Here is a 21,845-nt window from a genome sequence, read left to right as displayed (position 1 = left end):
AATGCCTTCTCATGCTGCAGATTCTTCTGAAGTGATCCGCTCCATCCACTCCTCTAGCTTTTGGTTTTACTCACAAAATAAAACCCGTATATGCTTAAACCAGTTATTTCTGTAGACGCTCTCTGAACGCATTTATCTACTTTACATTGTTAGATGTTCCAAAGGCACATGAATTCCAAAATGTACAGACCTGAGCTCATTATCTTGTCCACTTAACTACCATTTCTGATTGCTTCCTTGACAATCAGTAATCAACAATGCTACACAAGCTAGTGGCCTGTGAGAGTAACTTCACTGTCCCTCAACCTCACATGTAATCGTTTGTCCAGTACTGTTAATTTTGTTTCCTATATATTTCTGGAATTCATCCCTTTGTCCAGATAGCCCACCTTCAAGATGGAATCTTAACACCAAAGTCACTCCCATAGCTCTGGGCAAACAGCTTCCCCTTCGGAACTTCCGTTTCGGGACCTGTGAAAGGAGCGAGTCCTGAGAAGGACAGTAAGCCCTCAAGTCCTAGTAGGTCTGAGAAATAATAGGCCTCCACGTAGGGCCGCGCTTGCTGGCGCGCCTACTGGCGCGCCTGCGCGGGGCTCCATCAGGCGCGGCCTTTCGGCGGCCCCAACAGGGGCAGGAGCGGGCGGGATTCCGCGGTTTGGTCCCGCCATTGGCGGGCGGTTTGAATGACGGAAGTGACGAGGGCTTGGCGATGGCCGCTCCGCAGGCGCACAAACGGCTGTTGGGAAGCTGGTCGGCCGACGCTGTTGGAGTCGGCTTCTTCTGAGCCGGGGCTGCAGGCTTCGGGCTCCCGGTTTACAGGTGAGTGAGGGTTTGCACCTGTCTCCCCGCCGCCCTGGGTATGCACGACGCCCGGAAGCCCAGACGCAGGGGGTGTGCACCCAAGGAAGGAAGCCCCCGATTGCAGCCCGGCCCGCGGATCTCGGGTGTCGGCAGTCAGCGGGCCTCGGCTGCCGTCAGGCTGCGGGTGTACTGAGCGCACGGGATAGGAGACGCGTGCGGCCCGGGCTGCTCCTGGCCCTGTTGCACGAGTGGCGTTGCGCGCCTTCCCCGGGCGGGTTCTCAAGGGGTTCCCCTGCTGCCTCCCCCGCTGCCTCCCCCGCCCCTGAGCTTCCACGCCGCGGGGTGGGAGACTGGGGGTGTTTGCTGCTGCCACTTCGTGCAAATCACTTGTGGATGTGGTCGGAATCCTGGTAGCTGTTTGGAGTCGTATTCTGCAGAGCAGATCTCTTTTGGGGTCTGCCACCCTTAAATTTCTCTGGTATTCGGTCACAGAGTCAATTTTAAAACAGTGACAGTGTTGAGTCTTTAATACAAAATGCATTTGGAGGCTTCGCATTGAGTAAGTCACATAATTACTAGAACAACCTGTTGGGGAAGATATTACTTCCCTTAAACAATTTAAGAAAATGAGACCAAAATTATTTAAGTGATTTGCCCTGTGTCGTCTTCTAATAAGTGGCAGCGGTGGATCTTGAACCCGCGTGGTGAAAGTCTGGTATTTTGTGTTTACCATGTGCCAGGTACCGTTTTATTCTCAGTCTGAGATCTTACAAGACAAGTAGAAATAGGGCAGCAGGGAAAACGTCCAAAGTAGAATTCCATTTGGTAGGCATAGAAGGAAAAATGTAAATAGAAAATAACATTTATTGTTAAACACTATAGTAATTGATTCGGACAATAATTGTCAATGGCTATTAAAAGTAAGTAGGCAGAAGTATGGTGAAAAACATGATTTTTTTTTATATAACCTCTACTATATCAGACACTTATAAGAAATATAATAAATATAGTGGAGAAATCTGATAGGCACCATCTTAACCAAGTGGTCAAAATTGCATCACAAGTAGTGAGACATATCATCCTGATAAGTCAGGATGAACTTAATTATGTAGTGTTTTTGCCAGAAATGCACAACCTCTGCCTAGTCACAAGTAAAGATTAGATGAATTTAAATTGAGGATGCTGAACTAAAAAACCGGCTGGTGTTCTTTTTTTTTTTTTTTAATTTAAATATTGGGGTTTTGAAAAGAGTAAGGAACTGTTCCATATTAGAGGATACCTGTCAATCATGAGAATTTAACCCACAGACATTCATTTCTTGCATTCTGAACTCTATTTACATGGAGGCCATGCTCCCAGCCAGTGTCAATGGTAGTGTCAGTAGACCTAAGAGAGGTCTATTGCTGAGAAAACTCAAAGTATTGGGCCAGTATTCATCACCTGATTTTGGTCATTGTGTTGTGGTTATGTACGATATTGACATTTGTAGAAACTGAGGAAAGGTGTATTGTAATTAAAATTATTTTCAAATAAATTTTAACAGTTTTAAATTATGCATGAAAAAAGTGATTCTATCATATCATAGATAAAAATAACTATAATCCTCTGACAAATGATGATGAATACTCAAAAAGAATGTGAAAAATTAGTTTTATCCTTTTATATTAGAGTGTAATTTAGAATAAAATACCCAGATCTAAGCATTCCATTTGAGGAATTTTTACATATTTGTATACCTGTTTAACCATCATACAGATCAAAATATAGAATACTACAGGCAGACTCCTTTGTGTCCCACTCCAAGTCATTAATTTCCACAAAGGTAATCCCTGTTTTAACCTCTGTCCTTATGGATTTGTCTTGAATCCATTGTTTTTGAACTTCATATGAATGGAATTTTATTATATGCTCTTTTTTGTATCTGGCTTTTTTTTTCCATTCAGTGACATTTTAAAATTATTTTTACACACACACACACACATACACACACACACTTTTTCTTTTTCTCCATCCAGTCATATTTTGAGATTTACCAATAATTAATTATAATATTTTGAATATGAGTGAATTTTTCAGACAAATTAAAAAAACACATGTGGAAGACTAAATTTAGTCTTACTCGTTTTTTTCTCCATACTTCTTATTCTTCATCCTCACTCATAAAAAACAACTTAAATAAAACCTTCTTCAGTCCACATATCAGAAAGTCAAGAAGCCAAATGGAATAAGGAAACCAGATTTTCTTAGCTTTGCCACTAGATATTGTCACTTAGGCAAGTCCTTTAATCCAGAGGCCTTTATTTCTTTGGGTATTGTTGTGGTTTAGATGTGGTGTCACTCAAAAGCTGATATGTAAGATAATGCAAAAAGGTTTGGAGGAGAAATGATTGGACTATAACGTTAACCTAATCAGATAATTAATCCATGATGGGATTAACTGGGTGTTGGCTGGAGGTGGTGAGGTGTGGCTAGAGGAAGTGGTTCATTGAGGGTCATGGCTGTGGGGTACATATTTTGTATCTGCAGAGTGATGTCTCTCAAGAGAGCTGCTTCCCTCTGTCATGCTGTTCCGCCATGATGTACTGCCTCACCTAGATCCCCGAGTAATGGAGCCAGCCACTTATGTACTGAACCCCTGAATCCCTAAGTAAACCTTTCCTCCTCTACCGTTTTTCTGATTGGGTCTTTCAGTCACAGCATCGAGAAAGCTGATTAAAAGATGTATAAGATGAGATAGTTAGCATTTTATCATTACCAAACACTTGGGAGTATCAAATTACTAAGATGCATTGGGAAAAATTTTTAGGTGCAAGAGTCCTGTGGAAGATCCTAATTGACTGTATTTATGTAGTACTTTACATGAAGTAATTCGCTGAATGTCATTCAGTCAATACACTTACTGAAGTACCTATGTAGGTTCAAGACACTGTTTTTAGACTATGGATATGAAACAGTAAATAATACTATATGTCTTCACTGAGTTTACATTCTGATGGAGAATTCACAGAAAAAGTATTAAACCCATAGTTTGCCAGCACCTATTCTGTTTGCACCTGATTGAGAAAACTATCATTCATAGCACCTGAAGTAGTTTTTATTTTTCATATTTATTTGAATATTAACATATTTTAGATCACAACACCATCCTTCAATTGTTAGGAATCTTGATCCATAAAGTGGCAGACTGTAATTAACAGAAAACTGGAGTAGGTCATACCTAAACAATATAGAATTCAGTCCCATATAAATGTATAGATAATATATATTACCAATGGGCAAGTTAGGGGTGAGTGAATGAGTGGAGCAGGAATTATTAGAGGGCAGCTTCATGAAGGAAGCTAGTCTTATGCCAGCTTTAGAAAGATGTTCTATCCAGTAACACAGTTTACCTCCCTGATTATTGTTGAAGAGACTTGAGAAGTGTTGACGTGTCTCAGATGAAATCATGGTTTTGCATTGATGTTAAGTGTATAATTTTTCGAAGTGGCAGTAACATGAACAAGTTGATATCAGAATTACTTAAGGGTTTTCAGATTCTACAGTCTACAGATTCTTAACTTGCCCCCCCCTTTCCATTTTACCCATATAGAGGTATATTAAAAACTGGGGAAGAGTGGGAGATTACCTGCCTGAGTATAAAAATAGTTTTAGAAGACTATACCAGGAAATGGAGTTGGGTTTGTGGTTTTGTGGTAGAGTGCTTGCCTGGAATGTGCGAGGCACTGGGTTTGATTCTTAGCACAGCATAGAAATAAAAAATAAAGGTCCATCAACAACTAAAATAAATAGATAAGATAGATATTAAAAAAAAAATACACCCGGAAATCGAAACACTGACACATTCAATTATTCTAGAAAGGATTTTTAAAAATAGTCATCCATTTAAAACCACACCATTGTATTATTGATGAATTATTTATTATTGATGAATTGTATGGCCCATGGAATTGATGTGATCCCATCAGATACAGTGATGCTTTGTAATTGAGATAAACAAGAAACCGGGAGCTGAATCAAGTGACCAGCAGCCCTTTACTATGCTATACCAGTCTCACTGTTTTCAGCAGGTTGTCAAGAGTTCTAAAGTATTAAACTATATTATGGAAACATTTGTTCGCTGCCAACATATCTTTTTAAATCTTCTGCTATTTTACATTTAAACTAAGTAAACTCTGGAAAATACTCATCAAGGACAAGTTAGGTCTTTTCCCTCACTTCTGAGAAGCACTGATCTAAGTGTTGGGTTTATAATTGCTATTTGCAAACAAGTTGGAAAATTTATTTTATTTGCCTATATACAGCCCTCTATAAATATGAATTTTTAAAATTATTTTAATCCTTGCTGCTCTATTTCAATGGCATATATCCTTATAGACATTTTTCTTTTTAAAAAATTCAGATCCTTTATATTTGAAGTATACAGAAATGAAAAGAAAGGTAAATGCTGGCAAGCTGAGATTGAGTCCCAATGAGGAAGCCTTAATTTTGAAGGAAGATTATGAAAGAAGACGAAAACTAAGATTGCTACAGGTATGATTTCTTCTGAATAAAGCTTTAAAGTCTTTCTTTGTCTCTCCAAACTGTTTAGGTTTTTATGTTTTGTTTTGATTTTGCATCAGAATGTCCTAATTGTACTTAAAAGCCTCTTCTGGCAGTTAAAAAAAAAAAAAAAAAGAGCCCTGGTTCTTTCATATTAACTAGTTTTGAAACATTTGAAAAATATGGTGAGATGATAAATATTTTGGGGGATAGTTGGAAGATAGGTATTATTTGATTAAATAAACATTAGAAAATAGGTCTTTAAATATTTTTTAAATGATCTATTGTCTGCAGATGAGAACAGAACATAGAATGATTTCCCAGAAGACTTGTTGAAACAATTATTTGTTTTTGAGACAAATTTAATAGAGATTGTAGATTGTTCTTTTTTAGCTGTCTAGAATAATGTAGGTAAGTCTTTGTGAAGCATGCTATTCTGTCTAGAATTGGTGATGATGTACCACAGAAATGGGGTTCTCATCTGGCTCTATCTCTGCTTCTTTGGGCTGTGAATTTCATTAAATCATATTTACCATTTTAACCTTTTATAGGTTATTAGAGTGATAGTAACAGTTCCATTAAAGGTATAGGGGAGAAAAACAATACAAATAAAGGCCTTTGAAGTAGTCTTGAGATTCTTATTTTTTCGACGTTGTTAGGATTTTCTCTTCTACAAAGAACTTAAGATGAGTCTTCAGAAGAATTGATGGGCCTGATGAGAATTCATTTGAGTTCCTATTTTCAGATAGCTTTTCAAAAGAGTTTCAATAAGCCTCCTTCACATAATTCATTAAATGTTCATTTTTTAGGTTCGAGAACAAGAAAAGGATATCGCCTTACAGATAAGAGAAGATGTAAAGCAGAGGAGAAATCAGCACTTTGCTCGTTTGGCAGAGGAGCTAAGGACAGAATGGAAAGTATCACAAACTCAGAAAATACGAAACTTGGAAAAATTGTATTTGGCAAGCTTAAGAAATATGGGAGAGGGACATCGACAGGCCAAAGAAAATGTGAGTTTCTTTGACTATCAGATTGTGGCAGTAATGTCATTTAAAAGTAAATTATATTTGTTGAATGCTTGGGTTATAAAAGTATTTTCATGTATACAATTTGTTTTGGTCAGCCTGAGCTTGCTGGGTTTTTTTGTTTTTTTATTTTTTTTAATCAATTTAATTTAATTTGAAAATAGTACTGTCTTTCCCCTAGTAAGTTATGTCAAGTAAAACATATCTTTCTGGGATGTTTAAATTAGCAGTATTTTCTTCCAGTTCTTTCTTACCTGTATAAATTAAATAATCACCTTATGAATCAGAAGTTGTTTATCTCAAGCATTTTGGACAGATTCAGTGGAATAAATTTAGATTTCTAATTTCAATGTCATTCCTTATACCTCTAAACATGTATGGTTGGGTGTATTACATATCCTTGGATTTCATTCACAAATAATAACAATTTTTTGATGACTTGCAGAAAGGAAAGGTAGATCTTATTCAGTATTTAACGCTGCCTCCTAAATTTATTTTGATCTGTTTACTGTCGCTTGTGGTTAGAAAATATTACTTTGCCATTTCAGAATCAGCCCTACAATAAACAGGCTGGTTCCAAAGAAGATAAATCTTTGATAAAGATTAATGAGAAAAAGAAATATCTTTAAATAACGTGGCAGGCAGTCTGATTCTTGGTCCTAGTTTTGGTCTGTGTTTTTAGCATTAAGTTCAGAGATCATATTTTTGTAGCTCTATGTTTGCCATCATTAACTTTGTGCTTTAGTGCAGTTTTCCCCCAACCTTAGTCATTTGTGTGGCGTCTCATGATTTTTGCTCTGGCTAGTAACTACTTTTGTTACCACAGCTTTGCATTTAATTTAAAAGGATTCTTGTATTATTTAATTTAACCCTTGTCCTAGTACTTTGATAGTCTCATAAGTTAAATGCTTATGTTAGCTTTAAATTCAGTTGTTTCTATATTTAGTCCTTCCTGATACAGCATATTGTCAGTGGTACCACTGAATATTTTGCTGTAGTGTGTAAGGAAGTATGCCAAAATTGAAAAGTCATTTTTATTCTGAAATCAAACAGTTGCATTTCTACTAATCTTGTTTAACATGACATTTTAAGTATTGCATACTTTTAGGAACCTGATTTAGATGCTCTGGCACGTCGGGCAGCAGAAAGGAAAAGAAAAGCAGACATAAGGCATCAAGAGGCCCTGAAAGTACAGAAAAACCAAAAAGAAATATTAACAAAACAAAAAACCTGGTAACGTATTAATTTTCAAAAACTAGCATGGCTAGAAATGGGTGCTAACTAGTGTGATACAGTGGAGAGTGGTTTACTGAGGTAAATTTAATAATGAATGAGCTTTCTCTTCTAATTTATAATCTGAACATTTGAGTGTTGTAGTGGTTGTGAAGTTTCTGGAGAAATATATAACTGGTTCAGAATGTACGTCAATCAAAATCTATTTGACTGATGTAAAAGAGGAATAAAAATCAGTGTAAATTAAGAACGTTATAAGAAGGCTAGAGATGTAGTGGTAGAGTGCTTGTCTAATGTGTGATGTTCTGGGCTTCATCCCTGGTACTAGGGGGAGAAAACATATTGAAAGAGGTAGAGACTATAGATTCTGAAAGTCATTAGTACTTTTTGTATGCCGTAAGAAGGAACCTATTACTGGTCAGCAGTGGTCATTTTATACAACATTTCTAGCTTTAACTCTAAACTGTTCTAAAAAACATTTGATGTTTGTTGGGTTGGTCTACACTGTGGAGCTTATGTTTTTAGATAGTCCTCTTTTATTGGTAAATGTTTTCATACACATCCAATGTATATAAACAGCGTGCTGAGCCTGTGGTTTCAGACTGTAGGACTTGTAGAGCTCCTCTGACTTTTTTATTTTTAACCCTGAGATATTACCTTAGAGATTAACTGATGATTAATTAATTGATCTCTCTCTCTCTCTCTTTTTTTTTTTAAAGGCATATAAAAGCTCGAAAGGAAGCTTTGCTTGTGGAAAAAAAGAGATCTGCTAAAATTACAAGTCGACCACCACCTCCTCCAACTCTTTTTGAGGTGAATTACTTTGAGTTTTGGGGGGAACTAGGATATGATAATACTTTGCTGTTAAAACTCAATGGAGTTCAAAATAATTTTCATTTGTTTAAACTTAATTGTACAAGTAATGCATAAGTATAGCTGGAGTATTTTAAAATAACTGTAGATACCATTTCACCCATAAACACTTCAGTATATATTTCTGATATATAAGGACTTTATTTTTTAAAAAACAACATAATATTGCTATTTTCCCTAATATTTTGTAATGTTCAGTGTATGTTCAGTTTTCCTCAATGGTCTCAAAGTTTTTTGTTTGTTTATTTGAAAAATTATAATGGTTTTGGTTTTCAAAACATTATTAATAGTTCTGGTATGTTTTGAATGGTAATTGAAGATTGAATTCAAAGCCTTGCACTTGCTAGGCAAGTGCTGTTATCACTGAGCTACATCCCCAATCCTTTTTAACTTTTATTTTGAGGCAAGGTCTCACTGAGCTGCCCAGGTTGCCCTCAGACTTGGAATCCTTCTGTCTTGGCCTCCTGAGTAGGTGGAATATAGGCACAAGCCACTGTGCACAGCACCTTTTTATTATTTATTTATTTTATTTGGATTTTCAGTTATTTATTTATTTGTTTTTTGGTTTCAGGAATTGAACCCAAGGGCATCATTTTTATTTTTAATGTGCTTTATTTAATGAAAAAGAAACAGCATAAGTTGTCATATAGATGTTTCCACATTTTGGATTTGGCTCACTATAGTCACCATTTCATGGATAAATTAAGGTTCAGATAAGTATTTCAAATTTCCTCAGATTATGAGATAATGGAAAAGATTTATGGAAGTAAAATGTGTGCTTTTGTGATTGGAACTCATTTTTTTAAAAAAGTTTATTGAGCAAAGAAGAAATTAATTTTTTAAAGTATTTCTTCCCTTGTTTATATTAGCTTATTGTGATTATTGAATTGGCTACTTTGATATACATAGTTATTTTTGTCTGAAAATATAAGTAGAAGAAAAAAAAGAGAAATTTAGTTGTATATTCAAGTATATTTTATGTGCATGTCATCAGCATAGTACAAGGTATTCTCTTAGGGCTTTAATTTTGTTACTTTCATGCTTTTACTTATTTATTTATCTTTTATATATATATATCCTGTAGTTGGACACAATAACTCTATTTCATTTATTTATTTTTATGTGGTGCTGAGGATTGAACCCAGGGCCCCACACATGCAAGGCAAGTGCTCTACTGCTGAGCCAAAACTCCAGCCCTATTTTCATGCTTTTATGATGAGCCATCTGCCATGTAAACATTTGATCCAATAGGGTTCAGATGGAAGAGTCATGTTTCAGCCACTCCCTCAGTACCATGTATGCTGCTAAAAACGCAAGCAGTGTTTTAGCCATGATGCCTTTTGATTACTTTTGTCATAATTTCTAATGTTCATAAAATGCCAAGATCAAACATTTATAAAAATCAAACAATATTATCTGTGTAAGTGCTTTGGTAGGTATGAATTATATGTAAATATGTGGTTGTTCTTTTTTCCAAATTATTATGAAAATTTTTCAAATACATAGAAGTTTAGAGTACAATTAATACCTTTTATATACAGGTTTTAAGTAGATAAGTGTATCTATTTGCACATTTAATGTAAAATACAGGGGTGATATTTTACCCTAAATATTTGAACATGCTTCTTATAAGAATATTCTCTTATATAATCACAATACCATTATCACTCTAAGAAAATTAGCATTAATTCCTTAATATCACTTAATATGCAATCCATAATCACTATTTTTTGATTGGCCCTAAATTCTCTAGTCTTGTAACATTTTCTTTTTAAAATTAGGGTCTATCTTGGTTCTCACATTGCTTCTGCTTTTTTTGTTTCTCTTATTCTACAGCATTATCTACCCCAGCTCTTGTTAACTTATTTGTTTTAGACTTTTGAAGAGACTAAACTAGTTTCACATATTCTGCCCTTGTCTTATTTCCACATGGGTTTATGCACTGTATTTCCATTAAACTGGAGGTAGGCGAAAAGCTTGATTATATTTTGCAAGAATACTGTATAGGTGATGTTGTGTAGTTTATGATGTCACTTCAGGCAGTACAGAATGGCGGTTGCTTTCCTATTAATGATTCTAAGTTTGATCAATAGGTTATAGTGGTGACTATGAAGGATGTCTATCTAAAAGGCATAATTTTCCCTTTTCAGTTACCACCTATTCTGTGAGGTAACCCTTCGGAGCCTGGCTGGTATTGTCATCCTGCATTTATTCTATTTCAAAAAAGAAATATTTCTCTTGTCAGTGGGTGTGAACTTGAGCTCCTTTTAAGAATACAGATGTAAATTTGTCTTTCCCTTTACCAAATTTCGGAGTAAAGTTTTATTGTGCTTATCACAGTGCTGGAAAATCTTTTTTTCCTTTCCCTTTGTGACTATAATTGTAGACTAGTGGATTTTTATTTATTCAGTCTTAGTCAATTATTGTCATTATTCTTTTTCTTCTGATGTTTTGCAATATCTGAAATTTTTATCAACAGCAGACTTCAAGCTGGCTCTATTTTCTCATTGCTTCTTGAGCACATCTTTGTTCTCTAGCCCAGGTATGACCCAGGCTCACTGTGACCTCCCTGTTTCCACATCTGGAGTCTCCAAAGAGCCCAGATTGTTTTTAGTGATGAATTTTTCTTGTAGACCAAGATCTGGGTGATTATATTTTTAATTTAATTAGAAAACATTATTTTAGAAAGAGATCCATTACTGAAGCTTCTAAAGGCATTGGGAAAGAACAGTGTCTTTGAGTGTGTTTTGAATTGGTTGTGAATATGTGTATTGAAGGGAGGGAAAGGATTTTGGTTTAGGTTGTGCAGTGAGTATCTGGGGACCCTGGAGGTATACCCTGTGAAGGAGCAGTATCATATACACAGAATATAGGTACATTTGTATCTCTGTTCACTCAAACAAATACAAATATGAATGCTGAGAAGTCTGGGGAAATGGGACTGTTTAATCTTCTCAAACTATAGAAGGTCTTTCCTTAATTAATCCAAGAAAATAATGTGTGTGTGTGTGTGTGTGTGTGTGTGTGTGAGAGAGAGAGAGAGAGAGAGAGAGAGAGAGAAATAAAATCTTATGAGAAAACTGTTTCTATAGTGAAAAGAATGGACTCTTTTCATGTACTTACAGATTTTAGTTGTCTTGGATTTCTTATTTGTATCTCATTTAATCACTATAGTACCTCGTCAGGGTAGAAATTATCTCTGTTTCACAAGTGAGGAACATTGAAGATCAAGGACTGAATAATCTGAGCAAAGTAATTTAATTTTAATAGTTAAGGGAAAGAATCGGAGTTTATGTTAAGGTCTGCCTAATTCTGTAAAGCTTATGATCTTTCTATTGTGATATTTAGCTTTCCATGAATATACCTTCTCTGTTTTCACTCTTTTCTGTTAAACTATTATAGACTCTAAATTCTGAAATGTAAACAATCCCATAATCTTTATAGAACTGCTAAAGAATAGTTTGTATTGAGATCCCTGAGATGTTATAAGGGCTCATATCTCTGATATCTTATACCATATATATTTTTAAAGCATATTACTTCCAGGTGCTGTGGTACATACCTATAATCCCAGCGGCTTGGGAGGCCAAGACAGGAGGATCGCAAGTTCAAAGCCAGGCTAAGCAACAGCGAGGTGCTAAGCAACTCAGTGAGACTCTGTCCCTACATAAAATAAAAATAAGGCTGGGGATGTGGCTTAGTGGCTGAGTGCCCTTGAGTTCAATCTCTGGTACCCACCTCCCCCCACCCCCCAAAAAAGTATATTACTTTTCTTTTTTGCATGGCTTTCAGAGAAAGTGTACCAGATGTGGGAGAAAGTCAGTTCCTTTTATCTGTAGTCATGGGACTTCTTCCTTTAGTGGGTGCCCTTTTTTCATTGCTCTTTTAGCCAATCTCAAGTTAAAAAGCAAATCTTTGACTAATTCTCAATCTTATACTTTTTCCCTTCTGAGCTTGTGTTGAATTTTTTATGTCAGTGCTACCACTTTATAGTTTTAGAAGTATTTTTTCATACATTATTTGATTCCTACAACAATTGTCACAATTGGTACATTATATATAGTAGGATTTGTTGTTATATATTCACATTGCACACAATATAACAGTATAGTTTGGTTAGTTTTGTTCCCTAGTACCTCCCTTTTCTCTCCCTTCCTCCTTCCTTGTGGTTCCCTTCCTCAGTTGTACTGGTTTCCCTTCTATTTTCATGAGATCCCTCCCCACCAGGCTTTTCCCCTGTTTTCTTTCTAGCTTCCATATATGAGAGAGAATATACAAATGTTAGTCTATTTTTTCTAGTTCTGTGAAGAAAGTTATTAGCATATTGATGGAGAATTTATTGAATCTATAGATTGCTTTTTGGTAGTATAGCCATTTTAAGAATATTAATTCTGTCTCTTCATGAACCAAGGGGGTCTTTCTTCTTTCTTTAATTTCTTCATTCAGTGCTCTACAATTTTCATTGTAGAAATCTTTCATGATCTTGGTAAGATTGGTCCCTAGTTTTCTATTTTGTTTCTTTTTTTGTGAGACTATAAATGGAATTGTTCCTGATGTCTTTTTTAGCAAATTCATTATTGGTGTTTAGGAAAGTTATGATTTTTGTATTTTAATTCTGTATTTTGCTACCTAATTTTCTTGAAAAAACCAAGGGACAGAGAAGTTATATTACATTGCTATGGTTTCATAGCTAGTATATTGTGTAGAAAGAAGAGACTCAACAGAATTGTTATTTCTTTGTGAACATTCATTTTGTTATATTATATACAAAATGATTAGAACTTCTAATGATTAGGACTGTTACTTTGAACTCCTTCAAGGCAGGAGCCATTATTTTATTTTACATTTCAACATCATTTACTGTGCCTACCTCTTTCTCGTATAGTAGGTACTTAGGAAATTCCTGGTTACTTTAGTTGGTTTAATTAGATATCAGTACATAATAAATTATAGATTGAATCTGCTTTGGTGAGAAAGGCAGAAATATGAGAAAAGGAGTGAAAGAAATAGTGTATTTATCTTTTTGAGAGTTGTTTTGTTGTGGAATAAGTATAATTAAATGTTGGCTAATGGTTCGGGACCAAAAGTTAATATACTTCATTAAATATTGAACTATAGTGGAATTTTTGTAATTAGATATGGAATAGGATATAATAGTGTGTGTTTGTTCCTATGAATTAAGTTCTTGTAATTTGATTTGACCAGTCTTGTAAACACTTTTACTCAGATGTTTTAAAATGGAATATCTCTAAATTACTTGGAAGTTGAAGTGAACTTCTAAACTGAAGTAAAAGATATTGATTATATTAAAGACACCTGGAAAATGTTTTGAAGTACTAGTGGATTTGGTACTTTTGTTAAAATTCATAATAATTTAACTTTGGAAATAGTGATTTATTTCATTGTGAGTTTTAGCTAATGTCAAATGAGGTTTACTGATTGTACTAGTTCATTTTCTATTGCTAATAAGATAGTACCACAGACTGGGTATTATAAAGAAAGGTTTATTTGGCACTGTGGTTCTGGTGCGTGGTGGAAGGACTGCATCTGTTGATGGTCTTTTTGCTGGCAGAATCACAAATTGAAAGCCAGGTGCAGTGCTACATGCCTGTAATCTCAATGGCTCAGGAGGCCGAAGCAGGAGGATTGTGAGTTCAAAGCCAGCCTCAGCAATAGCAAGGCGTTAAGCAATTCAGTGAGACCCTGTCTCTAAATAAAATACAAAATAGGGCTGGGGATGTGGTTTAGTGGTTGAGTATCCCCGAGTTCAATCCCCAGTACCTCCCCCCCACCCCCCCCTGCAAAAAAAAAAAGAATACCAAGTTAATGTTTGGGGCCTCATATTGCACCAGATAGGTAGTATGCAAGAAACCAAATTGACTTTTATAGCAGATTCATTTTGAAAAAAATTCATTGATGATTTGAAAGGGTTTATCCATTCCTTAGAGGAGAGCATTCCTTAGAGATCACTTCCTGGTGATCCCACCTCTTAATATCATAATGGGGATTAAATTGCAATATAAATTTTAGAGAAGACAAACCATATTCAAACACAAATTATAGCACTGATTAAAATGCAAGTTGTTTTTGTGTTTGTTTTTACATTGGATCCAGCGTTAAGTGAAAATTAATGCTTTTAACCTAAGCTCTCTTTTTTATGTTTGTGTTTCAGAACATTGAAGTAAAAAGAATTTCTTCAATGAAAACCAGTAGTTCTACCTACCATCATATTTCTACTCTTGTGAATAGAGAGATGGTCACAAAACAGGTGATTGACTTATTGTTTATTCATACTCTCATTGTATTATTTGTGTTCACTGACTTCATTTCTATTTTGGTTCTGTGTCTGGTTTTGCCAGATTTCAAAAATTTGAATAATTCTACTAATCATACTAGGACAATAATGATCAAAATCATGTAAATATGTTTTGGATTTTCATGTCAGATATGCAGTGTTCATATATGAGTAAAAGAAAGTAGATAGCTATTTAAATGGCTATCTTTTAAAATGGTGGATTTTTAAAACTTTTTTATATAAAGTAATAAATATATACTCTCTGAAAAAATTTGGAACTATGCACGTAAGTGTTAATTAGGGAAAGTACCAATGATTCCATGACCAAAGGGTAGTATGGTTAATATATTTAATTCATTAATTTGTCTTTATAAACATATACATATGTCCCCCCATGGGATTTGAACCAAGGTCACTTTACCACTGAGCCATATCCCCGGTCCTTTTTATTTTTAATTTTGAAACAGGGTCTTGGTAAGTTGCTCAGGGCCTCGCTAAATTGCTGAGGCTGTCATTGAATTTGCGATTCTCCTGCCTTAGCTTCCCAAACAGCTGGGATTAGAGGCGTGTGCCATTGTAGCTGGCTTACACACAACTTTTAAAAATATTGTTTTTGCAATTCTGGGGATTGGGTACTTTATCACTAATCTATATCCCTAGTCCTATTACTGTTTATTTTGAAATGGATCTTACTAAGTTGTTGAGACTGGTCTCAAACTTGGAATCCTGCCTCAGCTTCACTAGTCATGAGTGCATCACATCTGGCTAAAAACATGATTTATAATAGCCATTTAATAGTTTATTATAGAATTTTAAAAATCATTCCTATGTTATTTTGGTTTACTTGCTTCTATAAATGATGTAAACATAATTATCTTATACTATTTATATCCACATCTGATTTTATATTGCAAATAGATCCCTAGAAGAGTAATTATTTCCAAACTGTATAACAGTTGATATAGGTAATTAAATTGCCTTTTATTTTTATTTTATTTTATTGATTCTTTTTTGCTGTACATGACAGAAGAATCCATTTCAACATAATTATACAAGCCTGGAATGTATCTTATTCTAGTTCAGTCCTCAGTACTTCTCCTTCCTTTTCTCTCCCCCATCCCCTGCTCCCTTCCCTCTACTGATCTTTCTGCTATTTACCCATATTTATTATTTTTTTTTAATGAATTTCTTGTGTTTGGACACATTTGTGAAATTCCCTGTGGTATACTCATATATGCACAGGAAAGTTATGTCAGATTCATTCTGCTGTCTTTCTTTTTCCCATACCCCCTCCCTTCTCTTTATTTCCCTTTTCTACTTCACTGTACTTTTATCCTAAACCCTCACCCGTCTTATTGTAGATTAGCTTCCACATATCAGAAAAAAAAAAAAAATTGGGGGCTGGGATTGTGGCTCAGTGGTAGAGCTCTCGCCTAGCATGGGCGAGACCCAGGTTCGATCCTCAGCACCACATAAAAATAAAGGCATTGTGTTGTGTCCACCTACATCTAAAAAATAAATATTAAAAAAAAAAGTGAAACAACTCTGGAGCTGTGGCTGTGGATGTAGCTCAGTGACAGAGCACTTGTCGAGCTTTCGCAAAGCCCTAGGTTCAATCCCCAGTACAAAAAAAAAAAAAAAAAAAATCCTAAAAAATGAAACTCCTGCTGAATAAATTCTGATTGAGTTGGAAATAAAACTTTAAAAAAACAAATAAACAAACAAAAACCATTTGACTTTTGTTGTTTGGGGGTTGACTTATTTCACTTAGCATAATAGTCTCCAGATCCATCTATTTACTGGCAAATGTCATCATTTCCATCGTGTATGTATACCACATTTCTTTATTTTTATGTGGTGCTGAGGATTGAACCCAGTGCCTCTTGAATGCTAGGCTAGAGCTCTATCCCTGAGCCACAACCCCACCTCCACCTTTATTTTTTTTTTTTTCTATTCATCTATTTAAGGGCACCTAGGTTGACTTCATAGTTTAGCTATTGTGAATTATGCTGCTATAAACACTGATGTGGCTGCATTCCTGTAGTATGTTGACTTTAACTCCTTCAGATATATACTGAGGAGTGGTATAACCAGGTCAAATGGTAGTTCCATTCCTAGTTTTTTGAGGTATATCCATACTGTTTTCCATAGTGGTTGCAACAATTTGCGGTCCCACCAATAATGTATGAGTGTGCCCTTTTCCCCACATCCTTGCCTGTGTTTATTATTTGTATTCTTGATAATTGTCATTCTGGCTAGAGTGAAATGAAATCTCAGTATTGTTTTAATTTGAGTTTCTCTAATAGCTAGGGATATTGAACATTTTTTTCATAGATTTGTTGACTGTATTTCTTCTTCTTCTTCTTCTTCTTTTTCTTCTTTTTTTTTTTTTTTTTTTTTTTTTTTTTTTTGGTACCAGGGGCACTTAACCACTGAGTCACATCCCCAGCATTTTTTTATATTTTGTTTAGAGACGGTCATGCTGAATTGCTGAGGCTGGCTTTGAACTTGTGATCCTCCTGCCTCAGCCACCTGAACTGCTGGGATTATAGGTGTGTGCCATTGCACCCGGCCTGGTATTTCTTCTTTTGAGAAGTTTGTTTCTTTGTATATCCTGGATATTAAAACCTCTTTGAGAAGAAAGTAGCAAAGATTTCCTCTCATTCTGTAGGCTGTTTCTTCGTGCTCTTGTTTCCTTTGCTATGAAGAAGATTTTTAATTTGATGCCATCTCATTTATTGAGTTTTTATTCTACTTCTTGAGTCTTGTTAAGGAGGTCAGTTCCTGAGCTGATATATTGGAGTGTTGGTCCTATGTTTTCTTTTAGCAGGTGCAGTATGTCTGGTCTAATCCTAGGACTTTGATCTACCTTGAGTTGAGTTTTATGCAGGGTAAATTTCATTATGTATTTCCAGTTTTCCCAGCACCATTTGCTAAAAAGGCTTTTTCTTCTCCTATGAATGTTTATGGCACCTTTATCAAGTATGAGATAACTGTATTTATGTGGGTTTGTCTCTGTGACTAAAGGACCTGAAGAACAATTTTACAGGAGGAAAAGTGAATTTTAGGGCTTAAGCTTTCAGAGGTCTCAGTCCATAAACAGCTGGGTTCATTCCTTGGGACTTGAAGTAAGGCATCATGACGAAAGAGTGTGAGATGGAGGGAAGTGTCTCACATGGTGATCAGAAAGCAGAGGGAGACCACTTGGCACATAAAAAATATATACCCCAAAGTCTCACCCTCAGTGACCATCTCCTCTAGGCATACCTTATCCATCTTAAATTATCACTTGGTTAATCCCATCATGGGATTGAATTAGTGCTGGGGTTAAGGCTGTCATAACCCAATCATTTCTCCTCTAAACCTTCTTGCATGTCTCACACAGGAACTTTTGGGAGATATCTTATATCCAAACTATTACCATACTATGGCCATTTTGATAATACTAATTCTACCTATCCAAGAACATGGGAGTTCTATCCATCTTCTGTAGTCTTCTTCATTTTCTTTCTTAGAATTCTATAGTTTTTATTGTAGAGGTCCTTTACCTCTTTTGTTAGATTGATTCCCAAGTTGTTTTTCTTTTTTGAGGTTATTGTGATTAGGATGGTTTTTCTAATTTCTTTCTCAGTAGATTCACCATTAGAGTATAGGAAAGTGGTTGATTTATGTGTTGATTTTGTATCCTGCTACTTTGCTGAATTCACTTATGAGTTCTAGAAGTTTTCTTTTAGAGCGTTTTGGATCTTCTGAATAATAGGATTATGTCCTTGGAGATTGTTTAAGCTCTTCTTTTCCTCTTCATATCCCTTTAATTTTCTTTTCTTGCCTAATTGCTGAGGCTAGAGTTTCAAGGACTGTGTTGAATAGAGGTGGTGAAAGTGAGCATCTCTGTCTTGTTCCTGATTTTAGAAGGAATGCTTTCAGTTTTTCTCCATTTAGAATAATGTTGTCCCTGAGTTTGTCTTATATATCCTTTACAACTTTTGTTTCTTTTGTCTCTAGTTTTTCTAGTGTTTTATACATGAATGGATGCTGTATTTTGTCAAATGCATTTTCTGTATCTGTTGACAATAATGTGATTTTTTGTGTTTATTTATGTGGTGGAATACAGTTATTGATTTTTGTATGTTGAGCCAATCTTGCACCCCTTGGGTGAACCCCACTTGATCATGGTGCTCTATCTTTTTATGTGGTTTTGTATGCAATTTGCCAGTATTAAGAATTTTTGCATCTGTGTTCATCAAGAGTATTGATGTAAAGCTTTCTTTCTTTGGTGTGGCTTTGTCTATTTTGGCATCAGGGTGATATTGGCTTTATAGAATGAGTTTGGAAGAATTCCCTCCTTTTCTATTTCATGGAATAATTTGAGGAGGATTGCTATTAGTTCTTCTTTAAAGGTCTAGTAGAATTCAGCTGAGAATCCATCTAGTCCTGGGTTTTCCTTTGTTGGTAGTCTTTTGATGCTTCTTCAGTTTCATTACTTGAAATTGATCTGTTTGAATTGTCTGCATTCTTTAGGTTTGATTTGGGTGGGTCAGATGCTCTAGGAATTTGTCAGTGTCTTCAAGATTTTGTAGCTTGTTGGAGTATAAATTTTTTCAAAATAGTTTCTAATAATCCTGTGGATTTCAGTAGTGTCTATGGTGATATTTCCATTTCATCATGGATTTTATAACTGAGTTTTGCAGTCTTTCTTTTGGTTAGCTTAGCTAAGGGTTTATCTGTTTTGCTTACTCTTTCCAAAAACCATCTTTTGTTTTATTGATATTTTGAGTTTTGTTTTTTTCAATCTCAATTTCATTGATTTTTAGCTCTGATTTTTTTTTTTTTTTATCTTTATTTTGTTTCTGTGTGGTGCTGAGGATCAAACCTACTGTCTCACATGTGCTAGGTGAACGCTCTACCACTTGAGCCTAGCCCCTAGCTCTGATTTTAATTATTTCTCATCTACTAATTTTGGTGTTCATTTGTTCTTTCTCTAGAGCTTTGAGATGTAATGTTAGATTGTTTGTTTCATATCTTTCTATTTTAATGTATGAACTTAGTGCTATGAACTTTCCTCTTAGAACTGCTTATAGTGTCCTAGACATTTTGATGTGTTGTATCATTATTCTCATTTATTTTATTTTTTCTCCTGATTTCTTCTACTATCTATTCATCATTCAAAAGTGTACTATATTAGTATCCACATGTTAGTGTGATTTCTACTTTTTATCTTATTATTGATTTCTAATTTCGTTCCATAATGATCTGATAGAATGCAGGATATCATCTCTATTTTTTTGTATTTGCTGAGAGTTGCTTTGTGGCCTCAATATGGTCTGTTTAAGAGAAGAATCCATGAGCTGCTGAGAAGAAGGTGTATTCAGTCATTGATGGATAAAATATTCTATATATGTCTGTTAAAATTCATTGTAAAAATTTTAGTTTTGTAGCATCTTTATTTAGTTTGGATGATCAATCCAGTGATGACATAGGTATGTTGAAGTCAGCCAGTATTATTGTGTTGTGGTCTATTTGATTTTTAACATTTAGAAGGATTTGTTGTTAGGGGCATAAGTATTTATATTCATTATGTCTTGTGTGATTCCCTTAAGCAGAATGAAATGACCTTCTTGTGTGATTCCCTTAAGCAGAATGAAATGACCTTCTTTGTTTCTTCTGATTAATTTTGGCTTGAAGTCTACTTTATCTGATATGAGAATAGTGACCCTGCTTTTTTACAAGATCAATGTGAATGGTATATTTTTTTCTCCATCTTTCACTTTCAGTATGTGGATGTCTTTGCCTTTGAGGTGAGTCCCTTTGGAGACAGCTTATTATTGGTTTTTCTTTTTCTTTCTTTCTTTTTTTTTTTTTTTAAATCCAAACTGCCAACCTATGTCTTAATTGAAGAGTTCAGACCGTTTACATTCAGTGTTATTATTGAGTTATGGTTTTTATTTCCTGTCATTTTGGTTTATTTGTAGTGCTTAAATTGAATTTGATTCTCCTTTAATTGACTGTTCTCCTAGTGTATTTCTTCCCTGTTCTGCTTTTCACATTTATTTTTGATAGCTTCTTCATGGACTAGTTTATTGAGTATGTTTTGTAGTGTAGGCTTTTTAGTTGTAAATTCTTTTAGCTTTTGTTTATCATGGAAGGTTTTTATTTCATCTTCAATTCTAAAGCTTACTTTTGCTGGGTGTAGTATTCTTGGTTGGCGTCCATATTCTTTCAGAGCTTGGTATATTATTCCAAGACCATCTAGCTTTTAGGGTCTAGGTTGAGAAATTAGTTGAAATCTGGATTGGTTTCCCTCTAAATGTGCCAGTCTTTTTTATCTAGGAATTTAAAAATTCTATCCTTATTTTGTATGTTAGACATTTTCATCATAATGTGCCTTGGAGCAGATCTGATGTAATTTTGTATATTTGGAGTCCTGTGCCTCCTTCATTTGAATTTTCATTACATTCTTAAGGTTTGGGAAATTTCCTGTTATTATTGTGTTCTTTCAATTTGTGTTTCAAAGCCCTCATCTATCCTGACGAATCTTAAATTTGACCTTTTAATATTATCCCAAATTTTTTATTATTCTGTTCATGGTCTCTTAACATCTTTTCTCTGTGGTCAGCTTTATTTTCTAGATTATATACTTTGTTTTCAAGGTCTGAAAATCTATCTTCAGAGTGGTCTAGTCTATTTGTGATGCTTTTCCTTGAATTTTTAATTTGGTTTATTGATTCCTTCATCTTAAGGATTTCTGATTGGTTGTTTTTCAGAATCTCTATTTCCTTAGTGAAGTGATCTTTCACTTCTTGTATTTTTCTTGATTTCACTCCCAAATCATCTTTTACCTCATAGTACAGTTTAACTATGAACTTTTCTAAATTCCTTCTGACATTTCTTCCATTGTGGTATCAATAAAGTCTGTTGTTGAGGCATTTGGGTTGTTTGAGGTGTTTTGTTCCCTTTTATTTTCATATTGTTTGTATGTCTACACATTATCAGTATGGTTATAACTCCTTTTTTTAAGTGAAGGACTACTTTTTGAACTTCTTAAGATCCCTGTATTGGGTGAATATCCAGAAAATGGT

At 34.9% G+C, this 21,845-nt stretch overlaps 1 protein-coding gene across 8 annotated transcripts in view; it reads left to right on the top strand.

The window, feature by feature from the left end:
• Positions 1–683: 683 nt before the first annotated feature.
• Positions 684–21,845, top strand: part of CEP295 (centrosomal protein 295) — a gene marked incomplete at its 5' end in the record, with an annotated part of 63,021 nt that continues 41,859 nt past the window's right edge. For 7 of the 8 annotated variants that reach the window (XM_081266732.1, XM_081266727.1, XM_081266729.1 and 4 more), the window contains 6 exons: positions 684–819; positions 5,201–5,331; positions 6,150–6,350; positions 7,474–7,598; positions 8,318–8,411; positions 14,644–14,739. In XM_081266732.1, the coding sequence (XP_081122858.1) occupies positions 684–819; positions 5,201–5,331; positions 6,150–6,350; positions 7,474–7,598; positions 8,318–8,411; positions 14,644–14,739 (783 nt within the window). Of the gene's footprint in view, positions 820–5,200; positions 5,332–6,149; positions 6,351–7,473; positions 7,599–8,317; positions 8,412–14,643; positions 14,740–21,845 lie in introns of those variants that run through there. The other variant, XM_081266730.1, reaches the window with a different exon arrangement.

Source organism: Spermophilus citellus, assembly GCF_964194105.1.
Source record: "Spermophilus citellus genome assembly, chromosome: 2".
Lineage (NCBI taxonomy): Eukaryota > Metazoa > Chordata > Mammalia > Rodentia > Sciuridae > Spermophilus > Spermophilus citellus.
The sequence above is the reverse complement of the archived record's forward strand: the minus strand, read 5'-3'. Positions and strand labels throughout refer to the sequence as shown.